This window comes from Pectinophora gossypiella, chromosome 5, assembly GCF_024362695.1.
Source record: "Pectinophora gossypiella chromosome 5, ilPecGoss1.1, whole genome shotgun sequence".
Classification (NCBI taxonomy): domain Eukaryota; kingdom Metazoa; phylum Arthropoda; class Insecta; order Lepidoptera; family Gelechiidae; genus Pectinophora; species Pectinophora gossypiella.
Window position 1 is genome coordinate 13560809 of NC_065408.1, and position 14963 is coordinate 13575771.

Genomic DNA, 14963 nt, shown 5'->3' on the forward strand with positions numbered 1-14963 from the left:
ACCAAAGAAAGTGAAAAATAACTCTGGAATAATTTGTATTTGCGTAAGCATAAAATTATTGGCTCACCCCACAAAGCCCCAAATTTCGTAATATTACACAATATTTCATAGAAGGAATTTGCTAATGTTACTTATGGACGCTAATGAATGAAAGAATAGACCAGGTTATCGCACGGACCTCCGCTAAAAGAACATCGCTCCTACGGTCAAGGTCGTACTGATATAAATATGACGAGTCATGATAGCTTGGTATACCTAAGTCCAGTGTTACACTAAAAATATATTGTAAGATAATATACAAATATGTAGATTGCTAATAAGTGCCTGATAGCGTATCCAGAAATGTATCTACGCTAGTGGAAATGGAAAAAATAATTCCATAGTGGCCCCGATTCCTGCAGACACATCCTAATTTTATTTTAAGTTATACCTGTCATTTTCTTACGGATGATTGACAACTGTAAATTTTAAAATGAATGAATAACCCGGGCGAATAAAATTGGCGTCTCGCTAGTGTGCAACCCGTTGGACGTGTGCTGTCAACTCAATTCTGGGTTTTAAAAATTCCTGTCTAAAATTGACGTGTGTTCCATAAATTTTATGTCTGATCAGAAAATGACGTATATAGCTTAAAATAAAATTAGATGGTGTGTACAGGAATCAGCACCAATATCTGCTTAGGTGGTCGGAAATAGGCGTCAGTTTATGCTAAGCTTCAAAAGTCCAGACAGTCTTGCAAACTACTAGTAAATGACTGGTTGCACTTGAGACCTTCTTGTAACGTGTCGTTTCATTATTAACCACACACACACACACACACATCCAAAAATATTTTGATACTTATAAATGACGATTATGGCTAACGCTAACCAGGGATTGATTAAGGTTTGCTTATGACAATCTCATACATAAAAAAAGCTTTTTTTTTTCTTTTTGAAGCCGTGGTAGCGCAATTAGTTGAACGCTCGCCTCTCAGTTTGAGGTTGCAAGTTCGAATCCAGCACAGGCCTAAACCAACGATCGTCGAATTTGTTTTCGAATTCATGTTTGGATCATAAATGATTACCACGTGCTCAGCAGTGAAGGAAAAATCGTGAGGAAACCCACATTCCCGAGAAATGCATCTTTCGGAGGTATGTGACCTAAACTGTATTGGGCTGGTTTTCCCTTTGCGGGTTGGAAGGTCAGACAGTCGCTCCTGTAAAAAACCGGACCTGTCAAATCTTCAGGTTAGGTAAGCGGACCCTCCTATGAAAAACTGGATAATGCTAGAAGGAGATGATGATGATCTTCTTATCTTTTCTTAATTATATCATTTATGATATCATTCTTCTAAGCCCTCAGATGTAAAGGTATATATAAACATATTAAACAATTTGGCACTTTGAAATAGATTACCAGCTAATTCTGAAGCAATTAATTCAACAGTTATATTTAAACTGCCCATTGTTCTGACGCCTTACTCGTGTAATCAATTGGGTATTTGATTGGGCCAAAGATAGATTATAAAATGCTAAGTAAAAGCAGAAAGTAGTAGTAGTGTGTGTGTGTGGTGGTATTTGTTAAATGTTATGTTATAGGTCATGTCAGGGCCCGGCGGATCAATAATAACCCTGACACCAGGTTTGATGACGTTGGTAATTCACCTGACATCTAGTGATGCACCGGATCCTACTTTTGCCGGTACCCGGCCACCGGGTACAGTCATGAGCAATATTATGTACCCACTTTAGGACTCTGTCGCACTAACATATTTGACATTTAGTGAGACTTACAGTTCAATTTTTCAAAAAAGTTAATGTGACATGGTACCAAATTGTATACATATTAATGCTCGTGACCGTACCATCCGGAGCCATCTCTACCACAACCCACACGATAGAAGAAGAAACGCTAACGTTTAAATATAAGGTAGTCTAAGATGACCAAAAATCAATCCTATTTTCTCTTCGAATTATATTTACGAATTAAATAATTCTTCATTAAATTGATGACGTCACAGCACAGCATTTTCATACAAACTAGTGATGTTCCGAATATCCGTATCCGTATCCGCGGATATCCGAGATAAAAGAAAAATCCGTATCCGTGTCCGTTACTTTCACGCGGATCTTTTACGGATCTTTTTCAGGTGATTAAGTAGAATTATTAAATAAAAAACTATAAAATTCCATTCGGATTGTTTTTATTTCTTAAAATCAAATATTTGGCACCTTTATATTGCAAACATTTAGATAGATAGATCTTTATAATGAAAGCAAGATAAAATATCACTGTTATAACAATGAAATAACTAAAACTTTAATCTTTTTTTTTAAGAAAATAAAGGTCCGTATCCGTATCAGCGGATCTTTACACTAAATATCCGTATTCGGATCCGTATCCGCGGATATACATTTTTAACGATCGAGCACATCACTAAATACAAACTGCAAAGAGAAATTTCATTTTGACGTTTCGTAAAAGTATCTCATTTGACTAGGTTGTCAAGTAGCCTATTGAGTGTCGTGTGCCACCATCATTTGAGTAGCACATGTGATGTTGATAGTAAGACAATTGATAAAAGCAATAATAATAATATGGGTCAAATGATAACATTAGTGAAATCCAATAATAAGCAAACTATTATCTGTAAATGCGTTATCTGTTACGTGATGACTGTGACGAACATGTAACCAGAATTATATGGCCTTTTGAACTACATGAACTTCTATGATGAACTGGGAGTGCGCTGGCATGTCGTAAAAACTGAGCGATTGCGGGCATTAGAACTATAATGATGAGGCTAATCAACCGTCACCATTTTTTGATGCTGGCGGCTTTGAAGGCCTTGTTTCGTTCACTATATCACTGCGACGAGGAACATCTATTGTAATCGCCACCTCATGCTACATTTCTATCTTTAAACCCCACGCTATATATCTAGTGAAATCAGAAATCAGAATGATTTATTCAACGTAATTACCATGGATAAACTTGTCGAAGGTCAATGTGACATAAAAATATAATCTTCTGGGTTTCGATACATCTGTGTGCAAATTTTAATCCAAGTCGGTCCAACGGTTTAGACACAGAAAATCGAAACAAAAGTGACTTTCGCATCCAGCCGGGTCTGCATGACAACCGCGCCGCGCGCGACGCGAAATATATTGAAAGCTTCGACCAATAGCCGTTTGACGTCCATCTACGTAGATAGCATTCGTATCGTTTATTGGTCCAAGCGCTCGATATAATTCGCGCCGTGCGGGTTGTCATGCAGACCCGGCTGTAGACTTAAATATATCGACCCGCAGCAATTTAAACCACCTTAGGTATTAGAGTCGAAGCATTCTTTACTTAATTCATTTCGATTAAGAGCCAAGAGTCCAGAGCCAGCATCCATTAGGCAATGAACTTCTTACACTTATTGCATTCGATATGCGATGCTAGGACTAGCATACATACATACAGATAGCTAACTAGAGAGATGACGAATTTGATTCCTTTTCTGTTAGTCTCTCACCTATTAGACTTTCTAGACAGTATTTACTAATGAGAATGAAGCCTTTCCACTGCCCTCACACGTGAAAAAATGCATAGCCATTTAGCCATTTTAAACCCGATAATTTTCACTGCCTACTTCCTACTGAACATAAACGTCTCCTGACTTGCTTATTCAACTTTTTTTATGGTACCCTTCTGCGTTTTGCCCCATCGAGGCTACAAGCATTATTGTAACGACTAATAGAAGCATGAACTTACCTATTCTAATCACCCATTGCAGGCTTCAAAATGCGTTGTTCTAGAATGTTCTGTTCTCCACTCCATATCGCCACTCTGTAACAAGCAAAATGTTTAATTAATGAACTACAGATCAAACCTTTGATTAAACATTGTCAGGTGATGGTAATTTTCAGGCGGAGTTTAAATCCACTCTATATTCGCAGACTAGATAATGAAGCGGAACTGCAAATATGATTTACGTATGTGTGACTCAATGTGGAGGCATATTATAGCTTTCTTTCTGTATGGGAATGAAGATTTACCAACTGGTATGTCAGCTCTACGTTAAACAAGCCAATGAGGGACTTTCCACAAAAATCACCTGATTGTCCAAAAAAGTAAGATGATCCGTACTTTGGAAGGCACGTTAAGCTGTGGGTCCTGGTTACTACTTACTAATGTAAGTAAGTAGTCGTTACATGAGCAATGTCAGGGGCCTTTGGCGGCTCAATAATAACCCCAGGGTTGATGAGGTTGGTAATTCACCTCACAACCCACACGATAGAAGAAGAAGGGACTTTCCAGGCTACGTTAACACTATACTATGTTAAAACTATATAGATAGACGACACGTCCGATAGAGCGAAGTGGAAGAGAAATACGAAGAAGGCAGACCCCACCATCAGATGGGAATAATTAAATGCCAAAGAGAGAGAGAGGGTAGCCTAGAAAGTCCCTCATTGAACAAAAAACTAGGCCAAATTCAGTAACGAAAACACAATGACCCGTGATTTTTCAGAGCTTATTTCCTGATGACTAATCGAACATCGTGTAAACACAGCACGAGACTGCATCCAGAACAAAAACAATGCTATCTAGCCCAGTCACTGACCAGAGTCAAGCAGGAAGTAATTTGCGGATCAAGCTGTTATCCTATTACCGATGGATTAGAGAGTTCGGGCCGTGGCAATTGGACAATTGTACGCCATTAGCATTCGACACCGATGCGCGGGTCAGACGGCTGACACGTGACCCCAGGGTACGGGAGCCACGTGCTGGAGCGCTGACTGGGTGGACCCGGCCTCTAGGATGCGGAATGCTCCAAAATCTAGACTAGACGCGTTAAGTAGGGGGTCTAAAAGGCCACATCAAAGCAATTGCTACAATCTGGCCTTTTTAAGCCCCAGGTCGCACTTTCGACACGTCTGTGTACGAATTCGATCCATGCGTACACGTAGAATACGCCAGGACCCCCTCCCTTCCTTCCCCTTTCTTCTCTTCCTTTCAAGTACTAGAGCGAACAGTGAGTGCGAGTTGCTTCCCTTAGACTTAGACCAGTTCGTCTGTACAGACGCACGAATCGAATTTGTATAAAACCGCATTCATAGTGCCACCATTCTCAGTCTAAAGCGTTATACATGTCGTACTAATAAATAATAAAAATAATATAAAAATAAAAAATAAAAAATGTTTATTTACTTTAAAAGTAGATTTTTACAATACAAGGGCTCGGGGTCTCCTTTTAAGCAAGAAGTTGCTTGTAGTAGGAGGCTCCGCTCTTCCATAACTATTTTATACATATGTAAACTAATAATTATATGTACGTGTGTATGTGAGGGTGTGAGTATGTGTAGTGTATGTGCGCTTATGCAGTGTATATGTACGTTATACAATTATGTTATTCTATATATTCGTTAACAAGATACATTCTACTTCTGCGTAGGTTTTTTGATTTAACCAAGCTGTAACAGATTTTTTACAGTTATAATGTGACATAGGATATATATTTAGTTTTTTATTTAGTAAATTATATATATAAGATGACTGTTTATTGTATTGCCTCATTGCAAATGAAGTTTTAACTCTTACTATCGGAGCAACATCATGTTTTCTTCTCTTATTATTAAATAAATTTGGATCAAAAGGGAGTGCAAGATGTTTTTTAAGAATAAGATGTAGAATGTACAGTTTTCTTATCGTAAGAATAACTAAGGACACACAGAGGCAATATGAGGAATGATCCGGGGTTGGATTTTTTGGTACCTTACACACACAAACTTAAATGTACTTAACATTTAAGTTTGTGTGCACCATACACGCAATACTAGGACAACACAGGTCGGTTCCATATATTAACTCCACTCTCCGTCTCAAAACGCTCCATCTATCGCCTCTATGTGACTTACAGCGTTATTTGAAAGTATTTGAGGTAAAGAACATTTTGTTGGTAAAAATTAAATAAGCCAGCCCTACGCTTCTGCAAATTGAACTCAATTTGTAGATACCTACGCTCAACGCTCCTGTCATAGTAATTTATTGTGAACGAAATCTAGTACCTAATTTAACGACCTGTAACTTTAGAATGATAGACTATACTGGTTTATATCGTAGAGTTCAAGATGTACGGTCACGAGTACTAATATACACTTTGAAACCATGTCACATTAACTTTTTTGACAAATTAAACCGTAAGTCTCATTAAATGTCGAACATGATAGTGCGACAGGATTCTAAAGTGGGTACATGATGCTCATGACTGCTACCTACTATTATTATCATCTCCGCATTGTCGCTTTATAGGGAAGACCACGTAAGCGCGTTTCTGAAAATCATAGGCGATAGGTTTATAGGTTATACGCGAGACCTATGACTTTTTGACCAAGACATAGAATAAGGATTAATACTACGTATAGAACGGCAACTCTCCGCTCCCCACCAGCGCAGCGGCTGAGCTAGGTTTATCTCAGCCCCTCGGTCATAGTTTAGACTTGGATGGTATCAGACGTCACACAACAGATGCGCGTGTACGATAATGTCAATGGGTAGTGTCTGTGTAAAACGAGGTTGTCTGTATGAAGTGTCCGGGGTGGGACCAAGATCTCCTTAGTTCTTCAACATATTTGCACTTTTCTCGTAGATAAATGCGATTACGGGGTAAAGTATCTAAACCTGACAAACTCTTTGAAGTCGAGACTTTGCTAGCCACCAGATAGATAGATTTTTCGAAAACTATTTAAATTCACGTCGAGTTTTAAAAACATCAGTTAATCGTTTGGAAGCGGATAGAGAAAGAAGATCATTAGTAGACACGTTTCATCACTAGATGTAATTTTGTAACAACAACTTGAACGCGACATAAGCTCACGACTATATCCCGATTGGGTTAGTCAGAAGCAGAATACATCCATCGCAAGATGAACTAAATACCTAGACCTCACCGAGGTTTCTGTTAGGTAGACCAACGTGACAGGCGGTCACAGATTTATCTATCAGTTAATTATTGTTTTTATAAACTTTCCAGTAACAAATAGGTACATTAATATACCTAGATATGCAAAGAGCACTTATTATTTCTCATACGTGTTATGTAGCTAATCTAAGACCTTACAAACAGTTTAATCAAGGTTCATATTACACTATTCAATAACAAATAGAGCTGAAAACACGTTTAACCTAAGCAGGCAAAATATTTACTTCACAAGTTTACTGACTTCACTGATAAAGTTCAATAGTACCTATAAGTAAACCTATAAATAACATGATATTGGCCACAATTCCTGCAGACACATCCTAATTCTATTTTAAGTTATACCCGGGATTCTCTTATTCGCCGATAAGGAAAGGGGCGGTAGATTGACAACTGTTAATTTTAAAATGAAAGATTAACCCGGTTCCTCAAAAACAATATAGATAAAGCTGTACAGATTTTTCTTCGCTTAACCTTCTAATTTCATGGATAACAGGCATATGCATCCTTTATCCTTGTTTTTGGGTATAAATGATAACCCTATTTATTACACCCAGGCAGAATTACATCTTCCACTTTATTATTCTGATCAAAATAAAGAAAAGCAGTATAGGTAACAAAGTAATTCTATACATAATGTGATCCGAATACTAAGCAACAATTATTTTTATAATTGCTTCTGCGATTATATTGTATTTTGGAACAATTATATACCCGAGTAATGAGAAAATAGATAATTATCACGTTAAAGCTGTACAACGGCATTTTTATTGTTTTTGTTGAACGTAGTCTGGAAAGTCCCTCGTCATCTTATAAATCCCGGTTGTTCGAAAGTAAGACGATCTGTGCTTCGGAAGGCACGTTAAGCCATTGGTCCCTGTTACTACTTACTGACCCGTACGTAAGTACGTAGTCGTTACAAGAGTCATGTCAGGGGCCTTTGGCGGCTCAATAGTAACCCTGTCACCACGCTTGATGAGGTTGGTAATCCACCTCACAACCCACACGATAGAAGATCTTATAAAACAAACAAGTAGATTACTTACCTACCGAAAATGATTTAAAATTGTCTTTGCGGTGAATTTTTACCCCAATAAAATATATTTATATATCCTAAGTATATATAGGATATATTGGTACGTTATGAATTAGCAATGATTCTCGTTTGTTTAAAAATTGTCGCGGTTGTTGAACTTCAAAACAGTTCATTAAACCCGTAGGGGAACATCCTCGACGTTCAGATATATATCTGCTGTAATGACTAGTTCCCAGTGATTAGATATCTAGATATTCTAGATATTCTAGATAGGTCTAGATAGGGTCCTGGTCAGTGACCCAAAGGGGGTCATTTACATGCACAGAAATTGCTTTAGCAGTGTAAAGTATGGCTGTTTAAGCAGTGTCATCCCATCTGTCATTTTCACGCATTGTAGTCAGCTGGTCTTTAGTAATATGATGGTGCTAATTCCTGGAAACACCATCTAATTTTATTTTAAGTTATATCTGTCATTTTCTTATCCGCCGAAAAAGAAACGACAAGCATAAAAATTTATGGAACACACGTAAATTTTAAGCACCAATCTAAAACAACCCTATAAAAATTTACATTGGCTAATAACCCGACAGAATTAAGTTGACAGCACACGTCAAACAGTTTGCATACCAGCGAGATATCTTTTTGATTTGCCCGGGTTATTCATTAATTTACTCATTGTTCCTAAAATTAAGAGCTGTCAATCATCCATCCCTTTCCTTTTCGGCGGATAAGAAAATGACAGGTATAACTTAAAGTAAAATTAGGAGGTGTCTGCCGAAATCGGGGCCGATAAATACTTAAATTGATAATTAATATACGCCCTAATGTATGTCTTATGTTATAGTTATAACTGTTTAATTGCTATATTATTATTGACTATTTATCAGAGATTGTTAAAGATTCTCAAGTATAACTTATAGAACATTAGTATTATAAACCTAATAATCATTTGGTATTTATTATACCCTTAATAGTTGATAGTTTTGAACATGTATTAAACTAATGTTCTTATTTTTTTTTTAAGAAAACGAGATGTAAAGTATAGCTGTATAAGCAGTGTCATCCCATCTGTCATTTGCAAGCATTGTAGTCAGCTGTAGGCTCTACACCATTTATTTCAGGCTACAAAGGCTCATACAATAAACTAAAAATACCTACACATAGAAAATAATAACATAAACATAGCATACCAAATACTTCATTGCACACTAAGAAAATACAAAAATACGAAAGACTATCAATATTTAAAAAAGTTGCCTAACTTAAAAATCGAATCGGAGAAGGTTGATGTGTAATAATAAAATTTTATCTATCTGTGTAGAAAGAAAGTATTGTGACACATTACCATAAGTAACCAGTTCATTAACATATTTTAACAGAAAGGCGCAGTATTCTAACCTAAAATGAGAACAATGGATGGGTCACATGGTAATTTGACAAAATTAATTTGCAATTTTATTTCCTATAACAATACTATTTCAACCCAAGTCAATTGATTTAAATAAGTTCAACACGTCATTGCAATGTGTACCGTTTTATAGTTTATAGTTACTTCACATATACTTGAAATTGGTTCAGTTGTCGCAATAATTAATTATTTATCCAATTTGTATTACATTGTAATTGTTGTATGTAGCTATTGAAAAGAATAAAGTAGGTAATACATAGATATGAAATAGCCTACAATAATATAGAATCTATTTGTTTAATTATAGTTCTTCTCTCATTTGGGTTGTGAGGTGGATTACTTACGTCATCGACCCTGGTGTCACAAAGTATTTTTAGTAATATTTCCCCACCGGGATCCGAACCCGAGACCTCCAGATCGTGAGCCTAATGCTCAACCACTGGACCAGGGATGCCGTATAATTTATAATTGGTTTATTAACTCGACGATTATAGACGTCGATATCGCTCATCACCTATCTCATAGGTCTAACCTAACAGAAAGCTTGGTGAGGTGTGGGTAGGTATTTAGTTCATCTTGCGATAGATTATACCTCTTGACTACTGCAATTGGGATATAGTTGTGAGCTTATGGATTGTGATGTTAATACATAACTAAACCTAATAATTGAGTAAATAGTAAATCATTGTAGCTCTATAGGTATACCCTGAAAACAGAAACGGCACAATTTATTTCTGTATAGCGATAAGATGGTCAGTACTTCTTGTTTTCCAATAATACACTTTTCTAGTATTCAACAGAAGTTAATAGTCACAGTTAATAGTCAGACTTCTTCGTCTACAAAGGGGTTCAATCTCACTTTCTCGCCATTGAAAGCTGCCTGGATTCTTCATCAGACCATGTACCACAAATCGCAACCTTGAGTTTTACCTTGATACATCGAACAATTCCTGCTTACTTATACAATAAGCACACAGACTGGGGTGCGTTCTACCAACACCTAAATGAAAACCTAGATCTCAGACTAAGTATGAAAACGAATGAAGACATCGATAGTGCTGCCGAGTACATAACAAAGAACATTCAGGAAGCTGCATGGCTGTGTACTCCAATACCCCGAGTAACATCAAAGGCACCGTTCAACCAATACATACCAAATGTCGTCAGGGAGAAAATCTTGGAAAAACGGCGCTTACGGAGAGTTTGGCATTGCAGTCGACACCCAGCTGATAAAAAGGACTTTAATAGAGCTGCGGCAGAGCTTAAAAAACTTTTGATTGATACCGAGAATGAAACGCTGGAAGTACATTTGCAAAACCTAACACCCGCTGCTCCCACCAAAAACGAATATTCGCTATGGAAAACCGTAAAATGTCGTGAAAAACCTCAATCAGCTCAGCATCCACTCAGAAATGTAAATGGCACGTGGGCAAAAACAGACCAAGAAAGGGCGGAAGCGTTTGGATTGTTTTTAAGTGGTGTTTTTACGACCAACGAAGATCTTGGTGATAGAGATACGGATCGAGAGGTGACATCATTTCTAAAAAGCGATCTCCAGCTTAGTACGATGCTGTACGCCTGCAGAGCTCCGTCGGACAATACATGACCTTGAACTCAAAAAAGCCCCCGGGTTTGACCTAATAACAGCGGAAGTGCTAAGAAACTTACCAAGAAAGGCGCTGGTCTTGATCGTTTCTCTGTTTAACGCCATATTAAGGTCTGCGTATTATCCAAGTATTTGGAAAGTCTCGCAGATAACAATGATTCCAAAACCTGGAAAGCCGCCACATCTGACGTCCTCATATCGACCCATAAGTCTTCTTCCGGTTCTGTCGAAGGTGTTTGAGAGAATCTTGGCAACACGACTGAATGAATGTCTCATGGAAGGGTCGCTCATTCCAGAACATCAATTCGGGTTTCGGAGGCATCACTCAACTATTGAGCAGGTGCATAGAGTGTGTGAGCACGTTAGAAAATCCCTCGAACACAAGAAATACTGTTCAGGAGTGTTCGACGTGCAACAGGCCTTTGACAAGGTCTGGCACGATGGCCTAAAGTACAAGCTCAAAAAAACGCTACCACATAATATGTACCTTCTCTTAGAATCCTACCTAGAGAGCCGCATTTTCTATGTTAAAATCAACGACGCAGTTTCAGACTTCTATGACATCAAGGCTGGAGTCCCCCAGGGATCAGTGCTCGGACCATTGTTATACCTCGTATTCACGGCTGACGTACCTGAGTCAGACAGTGTGATGACGGCTACATTCGCGGATGATACTGCTATCCTGTCATCGGACATTAATGCTGCGATTGCTTCAAGTAATCTGCAGATACATCTAGACAAGGTCCACACCTGGATGAAAGCCTGGCGTATCAAGGCTAGCGCAACAAAGTCCAACCACATAACTTTTACCTTGAGGAAAGAAGACTGCCCACCCGTGAAACTTGGCCAAGAGACCATGCCACACAATACAACAGTAAAATATCTCGGCTTTCATCTAGACCGGAAGCAAACTTGGAAAACACATATCCAAAAGAAACGTGATGAATGTAACCACCGATTTAGGACATTGAAGTGGCTCCTGGGCAGAAGATCACGGCTCTCCGTCGAAAATAAAATACTGGTGTACAAAGCGGTACTGAAACCAGTATGGACTTACGGCATTCAGTTGTGGGGTGCTGCAAAAACATCAAATATGGAAATACTACAACGCTTCCAAAACGGAGTGCTCAAATCAATAGCGCAAGCACCTTGGTTCACTCGCATGGACGAACTACACGAGTACCTTGGAATGAGGACAGTTAAGCAAGAAATTGCCACAACTACAAGGCTATACAGAGATCGAATTACTCATCACCAAAACAAACTGGCCCGGAGTTTAAGTGACAACCACTATATGAGACGCCTCAAAAGGACGCACATATGGGATAACATACAGTAGCACCTTAATGAAGGCAGCCTTCTAATGAGGGGGCCTGTCCTGCATGTTAATAAAACCAAACCATCAAAACTGCTTATGGTCAGTCGACCGATCGCATGTTTGGGCACAAAAATGAAAAAAAAAAAAAAAATAGTCACAGTTCACAAGAAAATAAACAATATATTCGTTATAGTATACGATATAAAAGGGGCGTCGACGAAATATAATTGCACACATACACTTGTGAGTACACACACAAATACGACTAGATATTTCATAAAAGATAAAAAGATTAAAGAATTAAACAACAATCTATACACATTGTTTCTTTTTAAGCAGAAATAGAAAACACTAACTTTTTTACCCATACTGTCTTAAAGCAGTTTCTATACTATTATTTCGCTTACCATCTTCCAACTTAGTTCCAGTTTACACCATTGTTGTTAAAATCATAACTGATTCAAACCTATCACAATAATCTTGGTATCTACACAGCATTTTCAATTATTTAACCGAATCAACATCAAAAATTCACTACACATTTCTGACAGTTCACAGCTGATCGATTTGACATTGATTTGACATAATCTATACTTTATTTTTTTTACTACATACGACTAAAGAAATTAAACCTATACAGCCAAGTGAGTAACGTAAGTATAAATATAAAAAACTATTGTACTGAAATGGATATCTCATTTATGAAGATGAAAATAATTACCACCACACGTATAAGTTAAATTAATCAACATTTATTCTCAAAATATCAAAAACTTCCACACACTATACTTAAAAATATTATGACCTAGGCCTTTTGATGGCTTTCTTTTCCTTGTTAGCTCTGTAAGCTGCTGCCATTTTCTGCATGTTCTCCTTGTGTATCTTGTCATGATCTACAATTCTCTTTGGATAACCTTCGCCAACAATACACCCAGCACTTACTTGCACTGATTTTGGGGCCTTCCATGGTTCATAAATAAAAGCAGTAGGATATTTTTTAAGTTCAGGTACATACTTTCTGATAAACAATCCTTCTTTATCAGTCTTCTTTCCAAATGCAACAGGACTGTACACTCTAAAATATTTATAGAAGAAGGCTGAAGCAGAGAGCCACATCCAATTACCAGCATTCAAGGACCAATCATAATCAAGGAGGTAATCTTCAAAAACTTTAGCACCCTCTTCCCAAGATATCCACAAGTCTCCTCTGGTTAAGAAGCAGGCTACCATGTGACGAGCTAGGTGATGGATCCAGCCTTCTTGCTTTAGTTGTCTCATGATTGCATCTACAAAGGGATATCCAGTCCTGCCTTCAGCCCATGCTTTCAAATGCTCGTCATTTTTGCCCCAAGGTATTTGGGTGCAGACTGGGTTCCCCACCATTTTATCAAAGTTCTTTGCCCCAGCTCCAGCTGTGTAATAAAATTCCCTCCACATGAGCTGCCCCATTAGGGAAACTGGTGGCTGTGAGTGCTTTGAGCCACTTTCTGCTTCTTTCAATTTGTGATAGAAAAGTTTGACTGATAGACAACCATGGCTTATGTATGGGCTTAATACTGTAGTACTGGGTTCTATACTGTTTGGAGATGTATTGGGCTTTTCAAATTGGCACACCCATTGTTTCTTTGCCATATACATGTGAAGTCTCTTTAAAGCTTCAGTTTCTCCCCCTGGATATTTGCAAGGTTCAAGAGCAGATTCATCTAAAAATTCATCAAGTTTAGGTACTTCATAGCCTTTTAAATCTTTTTCTGGAGCTTTACAATGGTCAGATAACTTTTTAGTAATCTCAATACACTCCTTCACCTGGATATCAGTTACAAGGGACAAAAACTTCTGGTATGTCAATGGGATGGCTCCATTATTTTTCTTTAAAACACTGTGTACATCAAAGACCGTATGCTGAACCCTTTTAACAATGAAAATATCTTTCTCTTCAGCAACTTTTTCAATGATTACATCTTGATTCACATATTCAGGGTCAATATCTACTTGTGTTGTTAAGAATTTGACTTGCCATTTATCAAATAGTTTCGGCAATTCCTCTGTTGCTTTCCCTCGGATGACATACAGACATGAGTTAAGTTTTCTGAGATTCTCATCCAAATTTTGAAGACTCTGTAGCAAAAACTTTAGTCTGTTAACTCCAACTTTAGTTTTGATAATATCAGGATCTATTACGTAGACGGCACGTAGTAAGTGTTTCCTGTTCTCAGCCTGAAAAAATATATAATAATATAGTCAGCTTTGTAGCAATATTTAAAATTCTAGATCCAAATTGTAACATAAGTACCTCGTTTATTGCGTTACGAAGGGCAAGGTTATCGTGTATTCTTAAATCTAAACGAAACCAATGAATAACTGATGGTACTTTTGTCATTTTCACAAAACTATTCGTTTTATTTACAGCAAATTCACTTATTGACTCAAAAAACGAAATAAACTAAGGAATAAACAACAACAAACAAACAAACGACGCAACAACACAGTTATTTAATTGGGCTATGTTTATTTTTTATTTTTATTTTAGTTTTAATTAAATTATAAACTACCTATTGACCATTTAATAATGATAAATATCTTCATCAAATAATTAAAAACATTTTAGGGCATAGTACCCCAAAAAATTCTAATGAAAGTATTTTT

The 14963-nt window shown here is 37.4% G+C and overlaps 2 protein-coding genes across 2 annotated transcripts in view; both read right to left on the minus strand.

The window, feature by feature from the left end:
* Positions 1–12885, minus strand: part of LOC126367052 (cystinosin homolog) — an 83548-nt gene extending 70663 nt beyond the window's left edge. Inside the window, exons 1-2 of the mRNA XM_050010442.1 lie at positions 12725–12885; positions 3742–3816 (exon numbers count right to left, since the gene is read on the minus strand). The gene's annotated coding sequence lies outside the window, so the exon portion shown is untranslated. The remainder of the gene's footprint in view (positions 1–3741; positions 3817–12724) is intronic.
* Positions 12886–13047: 162 nt separating this feature from the next.
* On the minus strand, positions 13048–14829 carry LOC126367046 (cryptochrome-1). The gene is made up of 2 exons (XM_050010431.1): positions 14611–14829; positions 13048–14534 (listed from the first exon to the last, which is right to left on the minus strand). Exons 1-2 carry the CDS (start codon positions 14695–14697, stop codon positions 13116–13118), a joined length of 1506 nt encoding a protein of 501 aa, XP_049866388.1. The 5' UTR covers positions 14698–14829; the 3' UTR covers positions 13048–13115.
* Between the last annotated feature and the right edge of the window lie 134 nt (positions 14830–14963).